This window comes from Leptonotus elevatus, chromosome 21, assembly GCF_054856555.1.
Source record: "Leptonotus elevatus isolate MCC_2025b chromosome 21, RoL_Lele_1.0, whole genome shotgun sequence".
Taxonomy (NCBI): domain Eukaryota; kingdom Metazoa; phylum Chordata; class Actinopteri; order Syngnathiformes; family Syngnathidae; genus Leptonotus; species Leptonotus elevatus.
Genome location: NC_141259.1, coordinates 4,892,744 through 4,920,700, shown reverse-complemented (window position 1 = coordinate 4,920,700; position 27,957 = coordinate 4,892,744). Strand labels below are relative to the sequence as shown.

General features: G+C 38.0%; 2 protein-coding genes across 2 annotated transcripts in view; one reads left to right on the top strand and one right to left on the bottom strand.

The window, feature by feature from the left end:
- Nucleotides 1-23,939, bottom strand: part of mtrr (5-methyltetrahydrofolate-homocysteine methyltransferase reductase) — a 29,907-nt gene extending 5,968 nt beyond the window's left edge. Inside the window, exons 1-13 of the mRNA XM_086066104.1 lie at nucleotides 23,591-23,939; nucleotides 23,339-23,483; nucleotides 23,039-23,192; nucleotides 22,825-22,942; nucleotides 21,943-22,348; nucleotides 21,725-21,838; nucleotides 21,468-21,624; nucleotides 21,192-21,280; nucleotides 19,885-20,065; nucleotides 16,101-16,143; nucleotides 13,266-13,446; nucleotides 11,047-11,165; nucleotides 710-802 (exon numbers count right to left, since the gene is read on the bottom strand). Coding sequence (XP_085922230.1) covers nucleotides 710-802; nucleotides 11,047-11,165; nucleotides 13,266-13,446; nucleotides 16,101-16,143; nucleotides 19,885-20,065; nucleotides 21,192-21,280; nucleotides 21,468-21,624; nucleotides 21,725-21,838; nucleotides 21,943-22,348; nucleotides 22,825-22,942; nucleotides 23,039-23,192; nucleotides 23,339-23,482 — 1,799 coding nt within the window. The 5' untranslated portion in view covers nucleotide 23,483; nucleotides 23,591-23,939. The remainder of the gene's footprint in view (nucleotides 1-709; nucleotides 803-11,046; nucleotides 11,166-13,265; nucleotides 13,447-16,100; nucleotides 16,144-19,884; nucleotides 20,066-21,191; nucleotides 21,281-21,467; nucleotides 21,625-21,724; nucleotides 21,839-21,942; nucleotides 22,349-22,824; nucleotides 22,943-23,038; nucleotides 23,193-23,338; nucleotides 23,484-23,590) is intronic.
- Nucleotides 23,940-24,136: 197 nt separating this feature from the next.
- cct5 (chaperonin containing TCP1, subunit 5 (epsilon)) lies at nucleotides 24,137-27,937 on the top strand. The gene is made up of 11 exons (XM_086066105.1): nucleotides 24,137-24,375; nucleotides 24,760-24,820; nucleotides 24,927-25,091; nucleotides 25,580-25,778; nucleotides 25,872-26,064; nucleotides 26,139-26,288; nucleotides 26,361-26,480; nucleotides 26,888-27,073; nucleotides 27,153-27,290; nucleotides 27,404-27,584; nucleotides 27,668-27,937. The coding sequence occupies exons 1-11, from the start codon at nucleotides 24,271-24,273 to the stop codon at nucleotides 27,793-27,795; spliced, it is 1,626 nt and encodes a 541-aa protein (XP_085922231.1). The 5' UTR covers nucleotides 24,137-24,270; the 3' UTR covers nucleotides 27,796-27,937.
- The last annotated feature ends 20 nt before the right edge of the window (nucleotides 27,938-27,957 follow it).

The window sequence follows — 27,957 nt, the reverse complement described above, 5'->3', positions numbered from 1 at the left end:
CCAACTGAAAAAAATATCATGGCTCACCTGTTTTCTGAAGCTGAGCCATGATTGCTTGTTACCTGAGCAACTGTGATTTCATTTTCAGTCGACAGCAAGTGGCATAATGGCCGCCTCCTGAGATGGATAAAAACGGGTGAATTTTGCTGCTTTTTTTAACTAATTTTGCACAAACGCAATATTAATCAGAAAGTTGTGTTTAAACTAGTGGGGCTACATAGAGCACATTATTGCCAAGAAAAATTCTATGTTGACTTTCCTTTCAACTACATTATAACCAGAGATTGTAATGCCACCTACCTGAACGTCCCATTTTGGATTGGTGTAACCGTAATTCACAATAAAGCATTTTCCAGATGCTATTTCCAGCTGCTTGTTACTGGACCACTAAAAAACTGCTTTCAAATCAGATAAAATAAAATCTCTCACATCATCATAACGTGTAAAATAACCGTAAAATTTAGCATCATCCCCAAAAAGCTTAACACAAAAAAAATTGCATTATGAAAGAAAGAAAAAGCTTAGGACCAAGTATAGATCCTTGAGGCACACCAGATGTGATAACAGTTAATTCAGAATTAGGTAAAGAATAACATACTCTAGCAGAATATGTGATTAACAAAAGGTTAAGAAAAGTATGCAATTATACTGCATATATGCACTGGTAATATATAAAGAAACGATTATTGGAGACTCACACCAAGCTTACCTGAACAGGTAGTCTCGGTCTCTGTAGCGACACCCAAAAAACAACCAGGTCTCACCAAACACGGCATCCGGATTCTGCTGCCTCTCCTTTTCTCTGAAAGTCAAATAGGGACTGTTATCAGTCAATCTTCATTCACAAAGAGAGAAGCAGATGGAAGAGTGAGAATCTATTCTAGCAGCAGAGGTTAAAGAAGACTGGTGACACAGTTAAGCAACATCTGCAGTGACAGCATTGACTTATGCACGGAAACGACTGCTGCAAGGACGTATGTGTATAACTAAAGAGGGATACATTCCATCATTATAAACATGGGGGAGAACATTAAATATTTTACTGTGTTTGTCCAACAGTGATTGAGTGCACAAAAATTCTACTTGATGTTGTGGAGTTTAGAAAATATCCCCCATCCCACACTTGGTGGAGAGTGCTAACTATCTCCCGGATTTTAAAAAAAGAATAATGTTGACCGCCTCAACCTTTCATGATGCCATCAGTCAGCAGAATCTCAAAAGCATTATCTGTTCCTGCCATCTGCAAAGAGAGAGGTGACCGGAGAGAGCGGCCATCAATGGCGGCCGAAAGTGGAAAACATACCAAAGACATCCTGACCATGGCCTATTTTTGCCACTGTGAGACCTGCATGGCAACATTTTGCCAAACTTTAAAGCAAATTTTTGAATCAAAAACAATCATGTCACAAAATAATAATAATTTTAAAAATTGGTTCCCAAAATAGTAGGTGCAATGCAGCTATGTCCAATTACTGGGTTTTTTCAGTGTCACAGCTAAAGTGTTTGGTTAGAAACAAAATACAAACAAGAACACGGCACTGTAATTAGAGTAGTACATAATAAATGCAAAGTAAAACTTCATGATGACAACATTGCTCGTTTAGGACAATACTGAGATTCATATCAAGTTCAAAATCAAAAAGTAATTGGACAGGTGTAATGCTTATACTATATTGTACCCCTAATGTTTACCATTCCAACAGCAAAAGGAAAATACTATTTAATCGCATTTAGTCACAGTGCAAAGAAAGTGTTGCCGTCTTAATGTGCGGCTAAACTGGATACTATAGCTTAAATCTCATATCAGTTCATTTTTTATGACTATGCTTATCAATATCAAAAAACTAACTTAAAGTGGAACCCAAATCAAAACTTGTCTTGACTATAATATTTTCTGTGCAGCCCCACTAGTCTAAACAAGGCATTCTGATTAATATTGAGGTTGTGGAATATGAATTAGGCAGCAAAATCCACCCGTTTTTATCCATCTCAGGGGGCAGCCATTTTGCCACTTGCATGTCAGCTGAAAAGACGTCACAGTTGCTCAGGGTTTAGGTAATGACCGATCCCGGCTCAGCTTGGGAACATCACATGACCAAACTCAGAAAACAGGTGAGCCGTGAATGGTCATTACTTGAGCAACTGTGATGTAATTTCAGTTGACAGCAAGTGGCAAAATGGCCACCTCTTAATATGGATAAAAGGTGGATTTTGCTGATTAATTCATATTCCACAAACACAATAAAATTCAGAGGGCCGTGTTTAGACCAGGGGAGATGCAACGAAAATATTATTGTAAAGAAAATTTGGGACTTGACTTCCACTTTAATTATTTATGCATGTTTCTAATACACTCATTTATTTTCTTTTTCCTGACTCCATTTTCGGTGTTACAAAAAGGTTGTACACTGAATTAAATTGATTAGAGAGCATTTTAAACCATTACCACTTTCTTTCAATCAAAAATACTGTATTAGTTTTGTTATGCTTTGCAAAACTAACACCCCCCTCTTCCCATGGGCCATTATTATTACCATTGTGTTTGTGTACATTACAATAATGTTAAATCACTTGACTTAACATGCAAAGTCAAAAAAGTTAATAGGGGAAGGTAATAAAGCTAATAAGTGACGACACTCGCCCTGAGCACATTCACTCCACTGCACTCTCGGATAAAAAGACAGAAATCAGGCACCCAAACAGCTTTTTTCCCCGAGGCCATTTGGAAGTCTTCAACATAAACAAATAAAGTACACTATTGTGTGATACTGTATACTGTATTGTACATCATGTGCAATCTCCAGCCGTAATATCATGGTTCAAGATCATGTACAGCTAATTATGTTTAAACAATAGCCACAAAATTTTCTTTATATCACAAAAAAAAAAAAGACGAAGAAAGTGTATTGCCACAATCTCCTTGCTATCTCTTTCAATTATAAACATCAAAATAAAGTCATCAATAGCAAAACAATTCAATTGAGCTCGTTATATCAACTCTTTTGGGAAATGCTTGTTATCCTTGGGCGTCCTTTACAATTCACCAAGAATGAATCATCCGCTGTGTGTGTGTGTGTTAGAATTAAGCAGCTAACTCCTAAATGGTCTGCTGCACAATGAATATAAATGAATGTGATAATTTAGTAAACCATTTAGGGTGTTTGGAAGTTTGAATGAGTGAGAACCACGTGAAGCAATATTATTACGTGTCAAACAAACAAAATATAATTTCAAGCAATGATAACAAACTGCACATTATATACATTGTGCATAAACATTTATTTTTAAATCCACTGTCACCGGTCTGCTTGGAAGGACAATCAAAGAAAGCATTTAGGAACAGTAAACAAACATGATTGCTTTTACATTTAGTGAAGGATTCAGGTGAGCGCATTTCTCCCCTGACAACATGATGAAATGTGCAAAGGGAAGACAGGCAAGAAAAGCGAAGAGGAGCTGTCTATCAAGCTTGCCAGAGTTGGAAACAAAGTGCGTTGGAAGTAGAGACCTCAAAGTATAACTTCCACCACAATATTGATTTAAATAAACTTCATTGTTACTGAATACTCTATCGCAGTGGTACTCAAACTTGTTACATCATGTACAACCTAAATTATTAAAAATAGATATTAGATTAGATATTATTCATAATTTTGTCACAGTCAGTTTAATCTCTGAGCATTTTTCACTTTTTGGTAACTGTTTTGTCTAGGGGTGTTGTTGTTGTTTTTTATAGTAATTAATCGCATGACTTCAATAGTTAACTCACGATTAATCGCAAATTCTACATCTGTTCTAAATGTAGAATAAAATGTAAAGTAAAAAAATATATATTTTTTTTCATACTCTTAACATAAAAGTGGAAAAAATGTTAAACTAATACAAATATGTCTGCATCTTTTAGTCATTGATCCAGTCATTTCATAATAATTTATAAAAATGTAGTTAAAATTAAAAAGATGTACTGTACTGTAAAAAACAAGTGTGATATTGATCTGTGTTGGTCATTTTTCTGCCACTAGATGGCATTATTGCATTTGTAAAACGGTGGTGACAGCTCAGTGCATTTTTCTTTTTATATTAAGAGCTAACTAATCTAATCTAATCTCGGGTGAAATTCTGCACATTTTTAAAATTGTAAAATACAACTTGACCTCAGTCTCCACAAATATATGCATTATTATTAAATGTATTACTGCAAAATTTTGACGTGGATGTATCGGCTGCGTTGCAACTGGAATTAAGTTAAGTAATCGCGCGGCAAAAAAATTTGTGGTGTTAAAGGAACTTGCACACACTAATTTTGACACCCCTAGTTTTGTAAAATTTCTTCCATTCAAAATGCAGCAAGAAGTACATTTCAGCAGAAGGATAACCAAATAATGTCAAAAATAAATAAAAGATGGGAAGTCTTTCATTTTGATCTGGTAACAAAGCAGTCTAGCTGTAATTCCAATTCCTTCCATTTTGCATCCTGGGCAAGATTGTTCTGATCCGCAAACAGCCTTAAGTAAACTCATTTTAGTGTGCTCGTCTCCACTCACCGCCTGCCCTGAAGGGATCAATACCAATATGAAAAAACCTGGGTTCCATTCTGAACAGGCCACACTGGCGCCTTTCCCTGAATACAAATTATATCATTGCATCTGGCCATCTTAACAGCATGCAACACGATCCCAAGTGGAGAGCAGCAACTGGAGCGCTCCATTTGGTCGGTACCCGAAGCACGCCATTTAGAGAGGGAGGGCAGAAGTTTAGGACTCGGTAAACATCCCAATTATCCTGTACGGTACATTTTATTAGGTCACTGATGGGTTAGTGGTTCAATCGCAGCCTTGGTTCCATTCGCATTCAGGGACAGTGTAAATGTTTCCGTCTTTATGTGTGCCCTGTAATCGACTGACACGCATTTTAAGATGTATAGTAGTCGTATGGGTAAAATAAAGAGTCATTTCATTTATTTATTTTTTTCGTGGCATGGCAGAACCTCCAAACTTTCTAAAGTCCAGTTTCTAACGCCAGTTATGTATTGAGCAGGAAAACAATGATGCATAGAGGAGTTAGACAGCAAACTACCCAGAGTTTGAAGTAAACATTGTACGCACACAAATGGAGTCAATTCCAAAATCACAATTCTTGTCAATGAATAAATTGATTGCTCATCACTTACTGGCCAGAATCTAAAGAGATTCAATACAAGAGTAATACAGGAGTATCAGAGCAAGACAAATACCAAATCCATTAATTGATACGAATGTACAACGTAAATCAATCAAAGAAGTTTTGCATAGTTCTCCGCTAACAAACAGAAGGAAACAGCAGAAAATCATAAATGTAAAAACTGAATATTATTATCATATATTATAGCATAAAAGCACAGATTTCAACATTTAATAATTTCTCTCTTGTATTGGATTGTCCAATACAGGCTTTAGCTGGTTGTCATCCTTGTCAGATTAAGCCTCTGGCATCAATTTTCTCTTTAACATCGTAAAGGATATGACAGGTGACAGCTCAGTGTTATATTTATTTCACTGCCGTCACTGCTGTGCGCAGGAAAAAAACAAGCAGGCATCACATGATTCTGCATAGAATCTTGTGCAGAGATCAATGCCAGACAACTTGTTTAAAAAAATTAATTCGGTACCACCTAGTGACTCTGTGACCTTTAAGAGAGGCTTCTTCCAGGAGCAATCTGAATTCAAAGATTTATTTTTACAAACAAGCATTGATTAGCATTAAAAGTAGAGATGGAAGGATCTCAGCATGATTGTGTACAGCAAACAGGTTGCTTTTCAGGCCCAGGGGCAGATACAGCGCCCCTGTTGACAAACTGGTGATTGTTATCTCAGGGTAGACATCAATCGGCCAGGTCGTGTTTGGAACGACGCTGCTTCACTCCAGGACAGGTTTACACAACCCACCTGCGCTCCATGCAGACAACAGCATGAGATGCAGTGGAGGAGGTGGGAAGAAGTGATCAGACAGGAGGCATGCTGGATTCTGTACATGGGAGTTTAACCTCCAACGGTGAAGGAAAACAAAATGTAGAGTAACCGCAACAAAAGCACAGTGAGGAAACGTTTGATTAGGGGTTCTAGCCTCTGTATTTAAGTGAAACAATCCTGAAATAATAATTTGAATATTGCACTCTAACAAATGGATTTGCATAAGTAAAATGTTAAAATGCTAATTTTGATATTTCAAATTGTTTTGCAATGTTGATATATTATGTTTTGTTCCTCTAAACGGGGGGTGTCAAACTCATTTTAACTCAGGGGCCACATGGAGGGAAATATATTATTACTAAGTGGGCTGGATCGGTAAAATCATGGTATATAACTTTAAAACAATTGCCGTCAATTATACGCAGATTTTTGCTATTTGCGGGCAAGCCTAAAATTGCAGGACTCAACTGTAAATACTGTATATTGTTCCAAAAAATAACACAAATGCAATGGAATGCGACAACACTTTTCCCATATGTGTTCCGGGCATGTTATATCTACCTGTTTTGCATATATATTGTTCCTAAAATGCATTGTGTGGCACATTAATGAAATTATAAAGACGTTAATCCTTGTCATATGCGTTTGTGTTACCAATAGTTGAATGTGTGTCGTATTTAGCATTTTTATGTTTGATTTATGTTGGTCTGTTTTCTTCTTTTTTTTTCAACAAACCGTAATTTATGGTCACGTGTAAAATAATGACATCCAGGGCAATTTCATGTACAAGTTGCATTGCTCATCTGAGGATTGCTTGTAGAATTAATTAAAAATGTATGTTTTGATTGTGGCTGGCTGATGAATTAGTGCCACATTACTCATTTTTTGTAACTTTTTGTTTTTCTTACAAAATCTCGCAGACCGGATCAGGCCTGCAAAGGGTTTAATCCGGCCCATGAGCCACCCTTGCTCTAAACCATTTAGTTCATGAATAAGAGGTGGCTCCAAAATATTAACATAATACAGTTTGATAGTTAGGTTAATCTGTAAGGATGGGCAAGTATCAATACCAAGTATCATATCGGGCCAATATCCGGCCTTATTTCAAAGTATTGGCACTCGCCACAGGCCCCTCTTGTGGGCGCTTTACAGTAAGGAACTAGAAAACTGGAAATTAGAAGAATAGAAAATTGCCATTAATGTCGTGCATTCAAGGAAAAATGCTATATTGTGTGATATATAGGTCTTCTTTAAAATTGTCTGTCATTTTTTACTTGGGCGGGGAGCGGGTATATATCAAAACCATAAGTGGTATTGGTACTTAGTATCGGTATCAGTGACTCCTGAAAAATAGTTGAGTTCCCGTACTGGTATCTGGGGAAAAAAAGTGACATTGAATATCCCTAATTATGTTGAATTAAATCAATCAATACTTTTATTACTTATTATCATTATTGTTATTATTATTATTATCATCGTTATCATCATTGTCATTATTATTATTATCATCATCCATCCAACCATCCGTTTTCTTAACCGCTTATTCCTCACAAGGGTTTCGGGGGTGCTGGAGCCTATTCCCAGCTGGCTGTACACCCTGAACTGAATTGCCAGTCAATCGTAAGGCACACACAGACGAACAACCAATCACACCTAGGGCCAATTTAGAGTGTTCAATTAACCTGCCATCCATGTCTTTGGAATGTGGGAGGAAACCAGATTATTATTATTATTATTATTATTATTATTATTATTAGCAAGTCATCAGGAAGACAAACACAAGTTTAAAGTAGAAAATACTGCAATTCCAATAGTGCATTAATACAATATTGACTGGTGGGTAGTGGCTGGCAAAGTTAGAATGCCAATGCAATTTGCATTTCAACTTCAGTGCCAGCTGCTGGACTTAAGGTGTGCAAGTAAGTCTATTTCCAGCATGATTTCGAGTCAGTAGACTCATTTTTTATTTCTAGGTCGACAGCGGGGTGGCAAAAAAATTATTATATATTTTTTTTAATTAAAATTTTAAAAAGTTTGACGGCTCCCATGGTCATACGAATGTCAAATGAATTTCTGGCGTATCAGAAGTTTGCTCACCTCAACAGTGATCTCTTACAGTTGAAGCTGAGTCATGACTGGATTTGAAATCTCAGAGTCATTTTCATCTCACAGTTCGTGGTGTACTACGGACTGTAGTCATATTACGAAAGGAACTACAAGACAACTTGTGCCTGTTACTCTTTCTGGGATTTAAAACCAACATTTAAAATTGTGTGTGTATGCCAGGTTTTACTGACTGTGAAGTCATGTGGGCATAATCATATTTCTCAACAAGAAATAGCAGGATGGTATTCAAAAAGCTGCCTTGCACATTTGAATTTAAAGACATTTAGCTATGAATTTTAGGCTCTACTCTACAGCCTGTCCATATTGTCGCCCTGATTTTTTTTTTTACTTTAAGCACGATCAATCTTTTAGCTTGTTGTATTTTTAGAACCGAAAAAATCAGTGCACAACTTGACATCGTAAAAAAAAAATTGAAAATACGGCTACATTTTACAATCATTTATCAAGTACCGTAAATGTCTTTAAGTGTCCATCCATCAAAGTGACGTGTCAGATAGACTGATTTAACTAGAGTCACTGCCAACACACCCCACCCTCCAAAACAGGACAGCTATCCAGGTGGGTTAGAGACAATTGGAGCTGACTGGGGCACCACCTCATCTGCGCAAAGTCACCCGTGACTTAAACGTGTCAGTCACACTAAAAAGGTTTGCGCTGCTTCCTGACAAGTCCAGTGAGGGACGGGCTCGGTTCAATGCGCAGCCATCAGCTCGGGTAAGGGAAGCTTCACACAGTCACATTAACTCTTTATGACAGGTCATCTTGCAATCGTGGCCTCGCCATCATTTCAGAACATCCCCAAATTTTGGAGGGTTACATCCAAATTGTCCTGACATCTATAATTAGACTTTAAATTAGAAAACCTGCAAGCAACAGCTCGTAAAAAAAAAAACAGCATTTGCTTACAACGATTTACTCCATGACTATCATGATAAAATTAAAATCAATATGCATCCATGTGCTTTCGTAAGTCCTGGCTGCTCATTACACACCAACTCATGCACAATATGTGTGAATGTGTACATTGTAAGGGATCTCATTTACTTCTAATGAGACGACTAAAACAATTGCTGGCTTGACTCAGCATTTATATTTATTATGCCTCATGAGATGGAATAACGTCAGTTATGAAGCTTGAGGAGACGCATTCAACTGTCAGAGCAGATTAGTTGGAAATGTGCAGTGATTAGTGTTCTCACAAGTCAGGTTTCCATCCAATTGTTTCAAATTTTTAAAGCGAATTTACTGAAAATGCACAAAACGGACATGCGATTTATGCCCGTTTCCATCTGTTTTTCTTTTGCGAATATTGAGAGGGGACTCCGCCGCTGTAGGTGGCGATATACACCATTAAGAGATGTGATCCACCAGTAATTAAAAGAAGAAGAAGAGAAAGACCAGGAAGCGACTGCGCCGTGCAATGACGTTGTATGAGTTCGCTTTTGTAATTCTTAATAAACCGTAGCGTTTCTTTGCCGTTTTCCATCTAAAATAGCATTAATATTCGCTTCTTTAATTAATTCAAAAAAGATTTCCGTTTTGTTGACCCCCAAACATACCTTAATGTATCGTCCGACATTGCTTTGGGACTACAAACATACGTGCGACGTGCATCCGGTCTTGTCAGCGTTTATTCGCACCTGATTCCATAGCCAAAATCCGCATTTTCCTTTTTTCGATACGCTTCAAAATCCACCCAATCTAAGCGTAAAAACTTTTTTCCCGCAAATTTTGGGCCTTTTTTTGAATTTCTAGTGTTTCCATTCAGTTTTATTTTCGCATTTCTTGAAAATTCGAATAAAAATAGGTGGATGAAAACCCAACTAGAGTTACTCTGAAAAGTAACTTAGTTACTTGCTTTAAAAGGTAACTTAATTACTTTTTAAAACAAGTAATCATTTAGGTAACTAAGTTAGATTACAAGTTACTTTAAACAGTTACATTTAACAGATACCGACAACCCTGCTTAACATAAAATGATACTCGGTGTTGCCATTTATTTGGAAGTGTGTTTTTAGCAGTGACATTTAACAACAAACTTATTTTGCTTCTTTTTTGTTAATTAATATAAATTGAATAATTAGTACTTTCAGAATTCCACTTAACAAATTTGCTTTAAAAAAAAAACAAATAAATAAAAAAAGAAGTCTTTCTAGACTTCACCGTACCAAAAATACATTTAAAAAATAATTAAAGGCAGTCCTATTTACTTGACATATTTAACTATTAATGTTGTCATGACTAAACTCAACATTTATAATGTACATTGTTTCTAAATATACTGTATCAATTAAATGCAGGGACATCCTGCAGTCACACTACCTGGTGTGTGACTGAATTAATACTGCCCTGCGATCCTTTTTTCTTTGACATAGTCTTATTGAAAGTACATAGATAACACTATTGACTGAACAGAGTGTGCAACAAACCTTAATAATTTTGTTTTTTGCTGACAAACTCAAAATGACATCTTGAAAACATGAATCTCTCCTTATTCTTGCTGTTTATGGACACGCGAGTCACAATGTGCTGAAATGATGATGTCACTCCCTCAGACGTAAATGTTCATTTAAATACTCCCAAAATGCATTTCATTATGTTCAAGAAGTGTGTGTTGTTTATCTGTTGTCAAATCTTGCTTTCCACTGTATCCCGCAGGCGGCTAACTGCTTGTAGTAGTAAAAACCAATTGTGTTGCCTGTAAGTAGGAACGTACTTACAGTATACTGCAAATGAATTATCAGGAGGATTTGAAGAGTATCTTTGGTCTTATTACTTTTCAGGGGAAAGTAATAAGTTATTGCTCTAAAATGTGCTCATATTAGAGTAACGCGCAACTTTATAACCTGTTCCCAACACTGTTTCTAAATATTGCACGGATATGTGTGAATATCTATTACCAAGTCTGGAAAGGTCAGAGCAACAATCTGCACAAAAGCAGACAAAAATGCATGAATATACATTTGTTCACCTTTGCTGGAGGAAGCCAATGAAGGGTGCGACACCTGTGCCAGGTCCAACCATTATGAGAGGCACTGATGTGTCAGGTGGATGTCGAAAGGAGCAGTTGGGTCTCAAACTCACATGGATCTGAGATGTGAGGGTCACAGAACATTAGTGTGCATTCTAAATAATGGAAGTAATTAGAACACTGCTGAGGAGCCACTGCGGGCCTCCCAATCTATTAATTGATCTACTTAACATTCTAAGACAGGCTAATGAGAAAACTTATGAGCTCCAACTAAAATCCACAGTGTGTGATAGAGAGGATTTAGCTGCTTTAATTCAAATTCTATTTGATTTTAATCGACCCCACATAACAGGCCCAAACCCGGGCAATCAGTGGAGTCTCAGATGAAAACCCAAATAGGGCATTCAAAGAGCATAGACCTCCACCAAGGCAAAAATCCTTCTTGTTTTTGTTCACCTAGGGCCAAATTATTCCATGGTGGCTGCAGTTTCTCACATTGACTTAAGTCTTTATGCACCATCATGCCAGGTACACGCTGTGGGTGGAGCAATCATAAATTGTGGATGTTCCCTTGTCAATTCTAGAGTTGCGCATAATCTCCAGTCGACTTAAGCACTTTTCTGCTTATGTGCTTCAGCGGCTGTAAACAGTGATGGGTGAGTACTGATACCAGGTATTGGCCTTAATTCAATGTATCAGTACTGTCCATTTTACGATCAGGAAATAGATATTACAATAATAGAAATTAATTTCATGCCATTTTTAGGGGGAAAATGCTATATAGAGATCCTGACGTTGACGCAACCATTTTGGCAGCATAGATAACACGTCTGCCACTTTGAGTAAACGGCAAACATCACACTTTAACAATGATTGACAGCTGTTGTGGACCGACAGCTACTCAAATGAGAGGCAAAAAAAGGATCGAGCATGCTCCAGGCTACCAAAAGAGGAACCAATCCGTAGCCAATGTTGCACTTTGTACATGGTGGCCAAATCAGCAGATGCTAACTGTTACCACACGCAAAATGTGTGGGAAATAATCTGTTTCGTTCATTTATGCTGCTACGGTTTAATAGATATTACACAGTTGAATTTAATAACTGACCAACAACATAAAGAAGACTTTTTACAGTATAAATGACGGCGGCCGTGCCCAATTTAGCAGCTGCTAAATTGCTATCGTACATAAATAACACTGCCAAGACTTGTGTGAAACTGCCAACTTCGATGGCATTATGATCAGATTTGAAAACACTCACCGGCAACAGATGAGGTAATTCCACTTTAGCAGCGTCGCCAAATTGGGGGAAAAAAACAACCTCCTGAACCTTCATCGGCAATCCAACCTGTCCACTTGGTGCATGTATATCATGTCCTTTTCATCAAAGTGGCTGTCTCTTGGGCGGAAAGTTGACGGATAAACGCTCGTTTTCGTCCTCCATGCCATTGTAGCCCATTAATGCTATGCCAATACTTTCTGCCGCAGAGGGCCGTTTTCATAGAAAGTCACGTGACGTCAGGATCTCTATTGGAATATATAGGTCTTTCTTTAAAATTATGTCTTTGATTGGGGAGGGGATCATTTTGTGTATCAAAAGTACTAACGGTATCGGTAGTACTCGTACCGGTGTCAATCTGAAAAAAGTGGTATTTATTATTTAACATCCCTACTGTTATCCAACATTGGCATTAAAAGCCTGACCACTGAGTCAAGCTAATTAATTTCAATAACATAAAGCAGGGTCCTCAATAAGTGCCCAACCACTGAGACTGACCAAAAATATTTTATTTTATTGGATTATATTAGCGCTAACTGACTTTGATGCATTAAAAGACAAGCCTTGGAGGTTTTTTTTTAAGAGAAAATGATTACCTCAATTAAGACTCTTGAAGAGAACAAGTGCAGGGATCACAACTCCCACTATTTACAACAACTACATTTATTGTAATGGCATATTGGTGTGTTGTATATTAAATCATTTGTTTTTCTTTGTTTCAATGCCGGTCAATCAAAATATATCTATGTGAAAAAGATGTACAGTGCAAAAACGGCAAATTAAATGTGATTAGGATTACACTCTAAAAATTTATTTTGCTGTTATTCACTGTTCTTTACCACCTGTTGCTGCTTTTATTTTTATGAAGTGTGAAATTTGCAGATTCTCTATAAACACACATACTATTGTTTCAATTTTCACTTTATTGTATGTACTCACCCGCGGCGTGGCAACGTGACACTGCGATTCAGCCTCCTCCGGGAGAACCAGGAGAGGCGTGACGCGGTCAAACAGCCAACCAGTACACAAGCCCCGCCTCTCCACAGGACGACCTGAACATGCTGGGAACTCGACCACGCTCAAGACAAAATTAAGCTTGCCTGGGTGCTGAAGGCGGCAGCTGCAAGTTTGAGAGACAACAGACAAAAAAAATTGAAGCAAGTGGTAGTGAGAGCATGTGTGTGTGCATGGAATACAGGAAGACTGTTGACAGGGAGATCTAGAGAAAAGAAGAGGAGCAGAACAGAGTGGTACAGAAAAACATGATGGAAACCATTCAGACATAAAAACAACTTATGAAAACAAACTATTTGGACAGCAGCTGATCAAAGTACAAGAGATGAAAAGGCTTTAAATGTGATGTAAAAAAGAAAAAAAGATGTGACAGTGAATGGGTGCTATTTACATGCCTGTTTGGGCTATCCAAACTTTTTTTTCCCACCAAAGGCCGAGAGAAAATTAAAAGGTTTCAGGATTCATTTTATATAATTCACCTATTGCTTAAATTCTAACATAATATACTGAATGTCCATCCATCCATCTACCTTTTACTGCTTTTCCGAACTGACTGTGTTTCATAAAATTTCCCCCAAAAAATATTAACAGATAACTTTTTTTACTTAAAATTTTCTACTTATTCAAATCAGCCTGGCCACAGAGAACATCCTTGTTCTATCCATTGATTTTCTTTAGCGCTTGTCCTTTTCAGGGTCAAGGGTGAGCTGGAGTCTGTCCCAGTTAAATTGGGCAAGAGGCAGCGTACACTTGGAGTGGTTGCAACCAATTGCGGGGCTTATTTAGATAAGCAACCACAAATCAACAACAGCAATCACTCATCTGGCATCACAAAAATAACATCCAAAAGTGAGGAGGAAAAAAAGTTACATCCTCCCCAAGGGCCCTCGCACCTGTCCATTCTTCTCCTTCCTACTTCCTGTTTGCCGGTGGAGACTCTATTGACTCTAATATCAATAATGCAAGCCTCTAATGTCTCGAGTCTGCACTATCTGTTAAACTACAGTCGCCTCGTCTCTGAGCAGTCTCCCTCCCTCACACGCGCTCTTTTCACAATCAAGGAAGCAGTAAAGCGAGTAGGAGAGCAGCTGAGAAGTTCTGACCTTGTCTTAGACGCTCGTGTTCCTTGTGAGCTTTAAAGCAGACCCTAATGGGTACTAGCTTAACAGGAAGCGCAAATCGATGACTGGCTAAGTGAGGCAAAAAGATGGAACACTGATTTAAATAAAACACTCGCAATAGTCCATTTGTTTTGCTCCAACTTCTCCCATCACAGAGTTCATTAGGGAATCACATCTACGCACTGAAGTGCACTTAACATGGGCTACAGAGTAGGCAGGTTGGAGAAGGTGACCCCAAGTTTCTTTCTTTCAGGTAGAAAGTTAGAACGTTAAAACACATCAATACCTTAAGCGTTCTTTGCATATTGTAAATGTGCCTGGAAACGTTCAGAAACCACCCAAATATACCCTCACCAGAAACAAATTTAGGATACACACAAACATGATGGCTTTGTCAAAAGTTTTCATGCCACAATATACTTGTGAGATGTAATTCTTCTTAGTAAATCACAGTGTCCTATGACTGGTGAGCTATTTTTAGGACAGAGCCATGGGCTACTCATATTGTCCTTGGAGCTAATTAGTACACACTGGCACCATTTATTTATTTTTAAGACAATGCACATTAACCTGAAGGCATCTGTAATCTGTAACTGTATCTCTTTCGTCTAGTTTCACTCCATCGCCCCTCCTCGTTCTCCCCTTGCTGATTGCCAAGAAGGAGAAATTTAAAAAAAAAAGTTAATTGGCGGCAATTAACTTCCAAGAAGCAGCTTGTTTACTAAACTTTAGGAGCAGCCAATCATATAGTGCCCTGCTTTGACGTCCCTTCAAAAAAGAAAAGAATAACTCATTAACAGTGACAGCCAGTATTGGCGGTTATTGAAACCTTCACTTTTTAAAATCATTGTAATCCGTCAAACCATGTCTCACACTGAGAGGCATTTCTAATATTTTGGTTACCCTAACAACATGGCATTGCATAATATGAATACTGTAAAGCATGCAGTGCAGTTCTACACCACAAAAAAACAAGCACAAAATAATATTTAAAAATAATAAATAGCAACTGTCTAAACTGAATATTATCTTTAAATAAGACAGAGCATTTGGTATAGTATTGGCTGTATTAGTAGATTGTACAGACTACCAACCAAATAATTAAACTCATCAAGCATCACTAATGCATATTTTATGAATTGTTTGACCCTAATGAATTATCCACCTAGGTACATTTTTAATTATGAATGTCTGTTTGAATTTATATAATTTCCTTTAGGAGTGAAATACTCTAATCCAATATCTTCTAAACAAATGAGAACAATACATATTCACATCAGTGTATATAAATTGACGAGTTCATTGTGCGCAAAGCAGATGTATAAACTATCCCCTTGGTCAGCCATTCATTTAATCATTGGTAGAACAAAACTGCATTTTTGTTAATTAAGACATTTGTCAATGTTTCAGTGTAATTTCCAAACTCAAAAACTGCTGATAATCACACTCAAAACACATTCAGGATTAGCTTAATTTCAATTACCTACTGCTGGTATTAAACTATTTTTAGTCAGAGAGAAAATGAGAGTATAGCAATATTAATGTTGGAATAAGACAGACATTCATCATTGTGAGGTCATGTTAATGCTAACAAATGATATCGTAGCTGTGAAAAGCATGATGTTTTCGGTCTCCTTACCTGGCAGCTGAATAAGGTCTTGGCTGCAACTTGGGGAGATGCTCTAAAAATAAAAATGATATTAGAAGGAAAAAAAAACAAGCACAGCTGTCAATCATTCGTCGTCTTTTAAATACGTTATTAACCATGCTGGATGGATAGAAAGCCATCATGATTTAAAACATACCGGTAGTCTATTTTCAGTAACACTCACCCAAAACATTTCAGTTTGATTTTAAGACATTTATGAAAACTACAAAGTCAGGCCATTTGAATCTCAAGCGGCCAGATGTGAAGCCAGTGGGGAACAGACTGCTTATGCGAACCTTATTGCAAAGTCAGCCATGAAGGTGCCCTCTTTTTGGTAATAAGCAGTGCACACTGCATTAGCAAGGGCGGGTCGCTGGAATTGAGAAAACCTACAAGGAGCGCCGCTTCTGCCTACTGCACTACCACCGATTTGATGTGGGCAAAAAGAAGTAAGTTGGATTACTTGGAACTTGGGTGTGAATAATAGATGAACCCGATACCAAATACCAAAGCAGCTGAGGATCTGCACACACAAAAAAACCACATCACTCAGTTAAATTGCTCGGAAAGATCAACAGCTGGACAAAATCTGCTCAAACTCTTCTCTGACACCTGCTAACAGCTCATGGAGTTAGAGAAACAGCTCAGCAGGTTGGTGTCAGAGTCTTTTTAAATTGAATGTCATGCACAAAACTAACTTTAGAAGACCATCTAACAGATTCACTTGGCAAAAACATTGGCTTTCTGAACAAAACATCACTATGCTAATCAAATCGGATAACCACTTCCTGCTTATATCTGAATTTTGTCAAAAAGATTCATGTATTATTTATTGCCTTGCAGACACAAATGTAGTTGCGTCAAAAAAGTTGTTAACATTTGAGAGCAAGTCGTTTTTGTGTAATCCCATTCACTAACAACCAAACAAATGGCACTCACTTAACTAAGATATTTTTTATATGAATGGGTGAGTACCGATACCATATGGGGCCAATAAGAGACTTTATTTCAAGGTATTGGTACTTGTGGTGATGACCGATATCAGTATTACGAACAAGAACTAGAAATTAGAGGAATAGAAAATTGCCATTAATTTAATGCAATTTTAAGGAAAAATGCTATATTGGGATATATACTGTCGGTCTTTCTTTAAAATGATCTGCCATTGGGTTTTGGAAATTTTATTCAGATACTCAAGATTGGAGTACTCACTGGACTCATTGGAGTATTGGTGATAAAAAGTGATATCGAACACCCCTATTTTTTTCTATTTTTGACAATTTCTTACTACTTTATACTGGAAAAACAATAAGCATTTTCTCATTAGAGTTGTTGGAAAATCAAATCATGTTTAAAAATGCAATCTTCACGATGTTGACTCTTGTGCAAACTACAGTACTAATTTTAGCAATATACAACTAATGTGAATCAAACCATTTCTACAATGATGCAAAGACCACTTGAAGATGGGTATATAAAAAACTGCATTTCCTCTTTTTTTTTTTTATAATTATCTAGTCTTTAAATTAAAGGGGGTTTTTTTTAAGAAAAAGAAAAAAGAATTCAAAAGACCAAAGGTTAGTAATACTTACATTTTGCCCAATGCATGTTGTGTAATTTCTCTCTCTAAACTTGTAATGTACATGTTGTTTTCATTTTGAAGGTCAAGTGTGGTGGTGATGCTCTGACGGTCCTAATTAAGTGGCAATTTAATTTAACAAGGATTACTCAGATTAGAGACTCCTACCCCTTTGTTACAATCAATACCATTGTATTGAAACCAATGAGGACTCAATTATAAATACAGCTCAACCTTTCATTATTTCTAAATTTAAAAAATAAAGTGTTTTTGAAGCATCTTATAAAACATACAGTACACCTCATTCTTACTTGAGAGAGTTTTTTCAGAATCTTAATTTTTGTGCCAGCTATCTTTACCATATTTCCATTCAACTTGCATGCAAAATAGGAAAAGGGGAGATGTAGAAATATGGTCAAATATTGATGTATGAATAGTTCCCTCACCTGCAGATGAACGGGAAGATTATTACACACTTCAAAGAACCGTCCTTACCTTTTATTCTACTTACTTTGTTAATACTACACACATTTATTTTTGTTCATTTTGGAAGAGAGGCCTTGTAAGTTCACAGGCTTTCACTAAGCAGCTTTTCAAATTATCATACTGTAGATGAATACCAAGCAAGTAGTGAGTGATAGTGAAAAAAATAAACTCAATGGTCATGTTTTTGTGGACTGAGGAAACAATTCAAGCTTTATGGTGACAGATGGCAAAGAAATAATTTGTCACCAACCTGGTACAAGTACCTTTGAGCCCTGCAGTACATTATAATGAAAAAGATGCTTACGGACAGCAGTCTGCTATGACCTTTTCACATATGGGGGGAAAAATAGGATCATATAATAAGAGAACGGAGGCAGTGTATCTGTAGTCTTATGTGCTCTCGGATGCACTCCTCATTATTTATAGTTACTGTCAAACCATAAGTATAAACCCTGATCTTGCAGTCTAATGAACATGGAGGAGTGCATAACGCAATGTCCTTGGCGCGCTGAGTCAGGTTTGACTATTAACCTCTGCCCCAAGATAACCCCTGCACTTGTGCAAACCTCGGGCCCTCTGCTCGATCCACCAACATAACATCTGTTGCTCTGAGAAGGGTCTAGCTCCACACTTTCTCACTTAATGATGGCTGATTTCTGTATCAGATCTCCACAGTAGCAGGAGGACTGGCATGAAAACCAAAAATAGCTATGACATACAGTAGGTGTTACAAGGACAACTTGTATGTAAAGCTGTCACCAACTAATTTCACTGTCAGATCAAATTTGGTCTAATGAACACAAAACCACCCAGCATGGTTAATGAAAAAGGAGAAATGTTTGCTCAACAGAGGGATAAACATAAGACAGCACTTATCAAATGACAAAAATGAGTAACTTGCTCTGCAGAGGAAAACCCTGATGCAACCCAAGGAAAGGATTGTTGCCTACTGAGGAGATCTCAGCTGTATGCTATCTGTGTAAAGCTGTTTCTATAAAAGCAAACAGCTTTATTGAGGCAACAGCGCCCCTTTCTGGATGAAAATTCCATCGCGCTACACATGGAAATAGGCTAATTGGAAACTGCAATTTTCTTGAAAATGGCATGAGTCACGAATGTTAAGAAGTTATATGAATGAAAATAGCAAAAAATTAACCAGCATTGTTCCTCCAAAAGGTTTTATTTTCATTGATGTTTTTTGTTTATTTAGGATTATTTAAAAGTGCATTTAACAAAACTTTGTAGAAGGATGGAGCATTGACCAAGGAAGAACCTAATGTTTTTTGTATATGTGGATAAAGATGCCGAGCCAGGATTTCAGCTAATCAGTTAATTACTTGCATAATTTAAAATGAAAAAAAAAGACCCCAATATTTTTACATGAACAAATGTTCTAAATGTGATACACAAACATTTATTAAATGGTTTACCTTAATGCATGTAATTATGTTTATTGCTCAAACACAACATGTGCTACCTTAACCATAGCCATCCGCTGTCACGCTAAAGGATAATCTATGGTCAAAATGAATCTGCGTTAATTGATGATTAATGCAATAATTTTTTGGTGATTAATTAATCAGTTAACGCTTTAACTTTGACAGCACTACAGAAAATACAACAACGAAAGACTTTTTCACATGATGGTACAACGTCAACGCAAGGAAATCCTGTTTGCTAAATGACTAAAACAAAAGAAAGTCAACTGACCTATTAAGAGGCTGAGGGGAGGCAGGCAGGATGGGAAGGCATCGAGAAGCTCCAAAATACTGAGGCTGGACTCTCTCACATACTGGTTGTAGTCAGCGGTGCCTTGTTTGCTGCAAAGCTCCTGCAATCTCCTCCTCTGCACGCTGTCTGCCGTATGCTCAGCCAGTGCTCGCAAGAAGGCCTGGCAGAGGGAAACATGGCTGAAAGTCGCACGGAGAAACTGCCATCGCCATGTTGCCATTCAGAAATCAATTTTAATTACTGTGGGGTAACACAAAGTGATTGAGTGACAAGTTAGAATACAATAATGAGAAACTTTCTCTTGCTAAAAACTAAGTTTATATGCAAATTATAAAGGGATAACTGAAACAAAATTAAGATCCAAACTTAAACCATTACATCTCACGTGCACCTTAATACAAGCATTTTGACATTTGTTTGATCTGATAGTGAGGTTGAACACTACTAAATGGTTGTCCTGATTTTTTTACTATGCAGAGTAAAAATTCTAAGCATGAAGGAGCTTTATTAAAACACCCTAAGACCCATCTTTACGCGGATGGAGGTGTAAAATAAAACATTTATTGCCTTCAGATTTACGGTGCGAATTGGAGTGTGTGAATTCAATAAAATTTAAGAGAAATTGTCCGCACAGAGACCCTGCATAAATTATATTTATAGTAAATGTTAATAGCAAGTATTTTTCATAGCTTTTGGGCAAAAGGTTCCGTTTTTTTTTTTTAACCATGGCCGGTTTATTTGCCATGTCAAACTTGTTGTCAATTATAACTCCTAAAAATGTTGTTTAATTTACATTTTTACTTGAGCATCTTCAATAGTAATTTGCAATTCAGAATTAATACTAAGATTACCAAACATTATTAATTTTGTTTTGTTTAAATTTGGAAATAATTTATTGTATGGCCATCCACTTTTTGATAGATTTGCATAGTACTGTAGTTACTAGCTAATTATAATTACTGCTGTAGAATATGTTTGTATCATCTGCAACCAAGTTTTAGTGATTGTGATACATTTAAAATGTCATTTATATATACATTGAATAGCTTTGAATCCAACACGGAGCCCTGGGATACACCACAAACAATGTCAATTTTCTTAACATTTAAATTAAACATAAAACCAAATACTATATATCCAGGTTTAATCCTATTCTTTGAAGAAAGGAGAGCATTCTAAGATGTTTGTCTGTCCTTTCCATGAAATACACTAAATTATATTTACAGTATCTACTTGAGCTTGAGAATTTTAAAAAGTGAACTGAATTGTTTTATATTTGTACATACCTTCTTCGGAACGCTTCTAATCTCCAGACACCATGTGAGCAGGTACAGCAAAGAAATGTTCTGAGGGATATAGGAGGGCACCTGAGCACCTGTGACCCAGCAGAGGAAAAAAACACATCACAGCTGATAGGAAATGAATGCCACAGTAGTAATATATATTTCTACATGATTACCAATAACATAAAAGGAATCCTGCTAATATTATGTTATTGCTTGCTCATTTCAACACAGTGTTGCACAATACATGCTATAAATAAGTGTCAGGTGGATACTGACCTTTTTTCTTGGTGTTTTTACGTAAAAAAACTTGCACATGATGATTCTCCTGATCCTCAACACCCAACCTTCGAAGCAATAGTTTGACCTCAGAGGCTCTATTTGGGCAGAAAACATCGAAAGAATCCCCAGGTTGATAGGTCAACATTGGGTAAGCCTTGAGAGGGGGGGATAAAACACATTTAAAAAACAGGTATGTATGAAAGGAATATAGAAGTCATGGAGGAATGCAAAAAAAAACATTTTATAAATCTTACAGTGATGTCCAGCTCAATAAGGATGGCTGTCTTGACTGACTCGCCTGTCGTTAAACAAACTGCACGAGATATAGGAACCTCGTTGAGGGTTTTACTGTTTAACGGCCCAAAAATCTGAAAAAAACAGGTGCTCAGAAAATTTAGAAAATGCAAAAAATAGAAAGGTATCATAAAACAGGAAGGGGATTTAAAAAAGAGATTAAAAAAAGAATCCTCACCTCATCTACAGTGTCTACTTCCTGAAGAGACACATCTAGAAAAGGTGGCGGTAGACTAGGAACATTTAAAGACAAGTCAGACAGCGGAGGCACTGATTGTGATAGTGAAGGCGCATTAGATATTCCAGGATCCGTGTTTTGTGTCTCTGCTGGTGGTGTGGTTAAACTGACACCTTCAACAGACGGGGATGTCACCTGTGAACCCGTAGATGCGCATTTGGGGTCCAAATCAGGAGACTGGTGGTTAGTGAGGCTTAGCAGGTTTAGTTGGACATCTGGTATTGATAAATCTGAAATTGTTTTCTCTGAATCCTCTTCAAAATTCCGATCAGAAGACATTTTTGTTAACGCTGCTTTGACGGCTTTCCACAGTCCTTCAAGCCAAGGGTCCACAACCACCTCCAACCTTGGGAAAACAGAAGCAAATTAACGCTGCATGATTAAGTGGTTGTTTGGGAGTGTACCAGACGACTTTAGATTTAAAAAAATAAAGCATTGTAAATGGGTAGATTTTTTTATACATACATACAAAGACTACTATGAAAAGCAGAATGAATTATTTCGCTGTTCGAACCCATAATGTTTTATGACTTAAAGTTCACAAGGCCTTTCAATGCTTGTTTATATTTTTGGCTTGTAGTAGAAGTACTTTTTTGAATTAGTCCTTAAATGTTCATTAAGTTATGTGGTAAAATGGCAGGCTGAGTACTAAGAGTACCGTATTTAAAATAACATTTCCAAAAATGTAACCAATTGGCCAATGAAGCGAATAAATCAACCACATAATTACAGCATTTATGTTTAATGTTATGTGGAGGAGCCTCACTGTCCCATTTTTAAAAAACAGTCTTAGATGTTTTTGCATTCCTTTACCACACTTACCCTGTACCGTCATCTGCATATCCTGTTGCATAGAATTTTTGGGCTCCAAGGTCCTGTAAACGGCATTCAATTGTCTTGCCGCAGTTGCAAAAGTTTTCATAATTGGTGTCTCCTAAAGCTGGAGGAGACAGACAGACCAAATGATAAATCAATACAGAGAACTCAGTAATTTTGTGATGTAAACAAAAGACACTCCAGAACAAGCTTCGTTTACCTAAAAGTGCATAGTGAAGGTGTTTATAGTGATCCGAGGAGTGGGTCTTCTTCTTGATGTGCTTGACAAATTGCAGGGCATTGTCTGGTGGTTCCCCATCTCCAGTAGTTGACACAATAAAGACCACTAGGGACTTCTCCTTCTCCAAATTATACTGAAATGTATGAATGAACCAGACATGAGTTCTTCCAGAGATGAGGTCTTCCATCAAGCATAAGTAAACACACTGTATATGACCGTATTCAATGCAATATGGCAGCAGCATGATCCAAGAAAACAAATTCTGCGTGCTATCTCTACCTTATCGTTCTGGTCCAAGCAGCTGAGCTCAGCAAGTAGTCCATTCCCCTCAGCCTCTTCAGCTATCCCCTCTGCTATGGACTGGGCTTGACCTTTTTGAGATCCATAGAGAACCACAATCCGGGGCTTGACTTCAATGGGCATTCTAGAGGAAAACACAACATTGAGAAAGGCATCCTAAAGGAATGATGTAGCGAAGCAACAAAGCTTGATAAAGGAGAACTTTGTCACTGTCCTTTTTTCTAAGTTTACCTTCAAGAGATGAAACCAGACAGGTAAAGTCGGCACTTCGCAACAATTTAACCAAAAGCTCAGAGAGACATCGACACTGCCATACACTCGCTGTTACGTCATCCTTGACAGCTTCACACGTGGAATCTACTAGTACAGTAGTAGGTGTCCAAAACAGAAAACGTGCATTACTAAGCGACCGCTCAAATAGATTTGACTCAATAGCATGGTTAACAGAATCATATTAAGCTAGTGTTGAAAACAAATAGTCTACCTTCCCAAAAAGGTAAGGGAAATCGTCCAACCAAGCCCATTAGTTTAATTCACGTGAGAATTTTTTACGGTGCAGTTCACGCGATATGATAGCACACCGCGAGATATAGCGTGATTGGAAGAGCCCACAACCAAAAACAACTATGTTCTATTAACTCTTTTTAGATATAATTTAAAAGACTGTTAATAATTTTGACTATCGCATTTACCATTTACATATTTTGTTGTCTACCAGTGCGAAATTAAGTACAGTTGTAAAAGTTAAATATTTCTACATGGTCCCGCCCTTCCCGTCCGAGGTGGAGTCTTCCAGAAGTCGCCGGCAGACCCGTGCGTCTTGAAACTCTCCAACACTCCAGAATTTCATCTCTAAAACCCGTTATTTTACCTGCCACAAGTTAAATTGGTACTCCAAGCCCTTCGTCAACATGTCAACGCTGGGCACGCTTGCCTTTGATGAATATGGAAGGCCATTTATCATCATTAAAGACCAGGATACGAAGACAAGGCTAACGGGCATTGACGCACTGAAGGTACAATGGGCTAACTAGCGGGGCTTGGTCCTAGCACGTTTGCTAGCATATCGCCGATTTACTTGCAGTGTCATGTTCACCGGAGCAACTTGAAATTCTGTAACTACTATGAAATGCTCTTAATAGTAACGCTTTAAACACCTCGCGTAAGATTAATGCGATGGTTTTATCGTGATCGCTTTTGTAAAAGACTAGCTGTTCCGTTTGCTAGCCACCATGCTATCATGAGGCCCATGTGCTCTTGGTGGGTGTTGCTAAGGCTGTGGCCCTTGTCTATTATAGAGTCGAATGATTTCAGAGTTGCATCCAGCATTGCTATTAATAAACTTTACCAAGCATACTGGCTTCAAACAAACAGTTAACCTGCTCGTTGTGTTTTTGCAGTCTCATATCATGGCAGCCAAGGCCGTTGCGTCAACGCTGAGGACATCATTGGGACCTAATGGTGTGTTATAACTAAATGTTGAAAGTCATTTAAAAGATAACACATTTATGGGACACACTTCATTAGAATCCCCTGATCAAATATATTAAATGATTTTTGTGACTAGGACTGGACAAGATGATGGTTGACAGAGATGGAGAAGTGACCGTCACTAATGATGGAGCCACTATTCTCAGCATGATGGATGTGGACCATCAGATTGCAAAACTTATGGTGGAACTGTCCAAGTCCCAAGATGATGAGATTGGTGATGGAACCACTGGAGTTGTTGGTACGTAAATGCAAAATTAGATTTTTTTTCTTTCTTTTTTTTTTTTTTTTTTTTTTTTTACTATAGATGTAAACTGGGCTGACCACACCAACTTAATACTGGTTAATGGTTATGTTTAATTTAAATTACTATAGCAGTGATTCACTACCAAATGTTGTTCCCCAGTGTAATATAAGTTAGGCTTTGTATTCAAATTAAAAGGCCCACATTTCACAAGTATGTACTTTTGTCAGTGAAGTGAGATGAGATCATAATTACAGTATTTGGTGAAGCGCCATACGATTTTTTAAATGTATTTATTTTTTCAATGGTGCTTTGGCTCATTAAAGGTTGAATGTAAACAAAAGCCACTGTGGTAGGAAGATGTACTATGATGTGGTGGTGTGTATAGTGCAAAAATAGATACTTATCATCATACAGATAATATCAGTTGTCTGTCTTGTTGCGTTTTTGAAAGTCTGCTATACATTAATTTCTTGTCTTACCAGTACTGGCTGGGGCTCTGCTTGAGGAAGCCGAGCAGCTCCTGGACCGCGGAATCCACCCCATCAGGGTCTCTGACGGTTATGACCAGGCCGCACGGATCGCACTCGAGCAGCTTGACAAAATCGCAGAAACCTTCCCCTGCAATCCCAACAACACGGAACCCCTCATTCAGACCGCCATGACAACACTGGGATCGAAAGTGTGAGTCTCCTACATACCGTTATGTTTATGCTTATGAATCAACCCTTTTTTGGCTGCTTGTCTAAGCTATTTTTTTTTTTTTTCATATTTCAGCATCAACCGGTGCCACAGACAGATGGCAGAGATTGCAGTGAATGCCATTCTCACCGTGGCTGACATGGAGAGAAAAGACGTTGACTTTGAGCTTATCAAGATGGAGGGTAAGGTGGGAGGCAAGTTGGAGGACACGCAGCTCATCAAGGGTGTCATTGTCGACAAAGAGTTCAGTCACCCTCAAATGCCAAAGGTAGAAATGTGACAGTATGTATAATTTCACTGCCAATGTGAGGCTAATTCCGACTTCACTTTATCGCTATTCAGGTCCTGAAAGATGTTAAAATTGCCATTCTTACCTGCCCATTTGAGCCCCCTAAGCCCAAGACCAAGCATAAGTTGGATATTACCTCTGTTGAGGACTACAAAGCTCTCCAGAAATATGAAAAGGAGAAGTTCGAGGAGATGATCAAACAGGTTGGGTGCCTAAAAAGTTGTTGATATTCACATGGTTTAAACTCAAATGTAAAAACCTCATTGTTATTGTAGGTCAAGGACAACGGTGCTAACTTGGCCATCTGCCAGTGGGGCTTTGATGATGAAGCCAACCATCTTCTGCTGCAGAGCAAGTTACCTGCTGTCCGCTGGGTCGGAGGACCTGAGATTGAGGTTAGAGACATGGTTCTCTTTTTAATTAATTTATTTTGTGAACGTGTTTACATTGGTCACTGTGTGATGCTAATGATCACAAATTTCATACAGAGTCCATGGAATATTTATCAGTTCAGGTAGCATTAACGGTATCTGTGGGTCCTTTAAAAAAATATGAAGGCCTTAATTTTCATTAAATAATGTGTGATCTGTAAGTATCATAACTTAGGTTATAAAAAGTGATACTGACAAGAATGTCTTGACAGATTTTTATCGGTATTTTTGTATAATAGTGAACAGCACCATCAACATTGAATGAGTTAAGATGCAATATTTTCACACTGAATTTGCATCAAACTGGCACATCAAAGGCAAAAGCAGTAAAGATGGGGATTATTGACTGTTTATTCATTTTCCTTGTGTAGTTGATCGCCATCGCCACTGGGGGGCGCATCGTGCCGAGGTTCAGTGAGCTGACTCCAGAGAAGCTCGGCACTGCTGGCCTGGTGAAGGAGATCTCCTTCGGCACCACAAAGGACCACATGCTGGTGATCCAAGACTGCAAAAATACCAGGGCTGTGACCATTTTCATCCGAGGAGGCAACAAAATGGTAAATCGCTTAAAATTAAGGGTGATGACTTCCTAGTTGAATGTGACATTTTGTTAATCATCTCCGTCTGTTTTATTAGATTATTGATGAGGCCAAGCGTGCGCTCCATGATGCTCTTTGTGTAATTCGTAACCTGGTCAAAGACAACCGTGTTGTCTATGGAGGAGGAGCTTCAGAGATTTCTTGTGCTCTGGCTGTCAATCAGGCTGCTGACAAGGTAACTGTCACCTTTCCCACATGAAATAATGCAGCAATAACTTTAATTTTTATGTTGCTCAACCCCCCCACCCCCCACCTTTTTTTTTTGGTGTTGTCTTTCCTGACTTCTAGTGCCCATCATTGGAGCAGTATGCGATGAGGTCATTTGCAGACGCTTTAGAGGTCATCCCAATGGCGTTGGCTGAGAACAGCGGCCTAAACCCCATCCAGACAATGACAGAGGTCAGAGCCAAACAGGTCAGAGACAACAACCCGTGCCTGGGCATTGACTGTCTGCAAAACAATACCAACGGTGAGCAACCACGTGGAATTTTCTTCATTCCAACATCTCCTCTTCATACTGCTGTTAGTTGACGTCTTTCTTCTTCGACGCAGACATGAAGCAGCAGCATGTGATTGAGACCCTCATCGGCAAAAAGCAGCAGATCTTGCTGGCCACTCAAGTCGTCAAGATGATCCTCAAGATCGACGATATTCGAAGCCCAGGAGAGTGCGAAGACTGAAGGCTCCCACATGACACCTGAACGCTCAGCTGTTTGAGATTGGAGGCACTTCCCGAGCACTGCATCCAAACTTCACTGCTTACTGCTATTTATCCTGTTCAGTATCAAAGTGGCCATTAAAATGTTGGTCTGTAGAAATGTCTCAATGTTGTTTTATTCCAT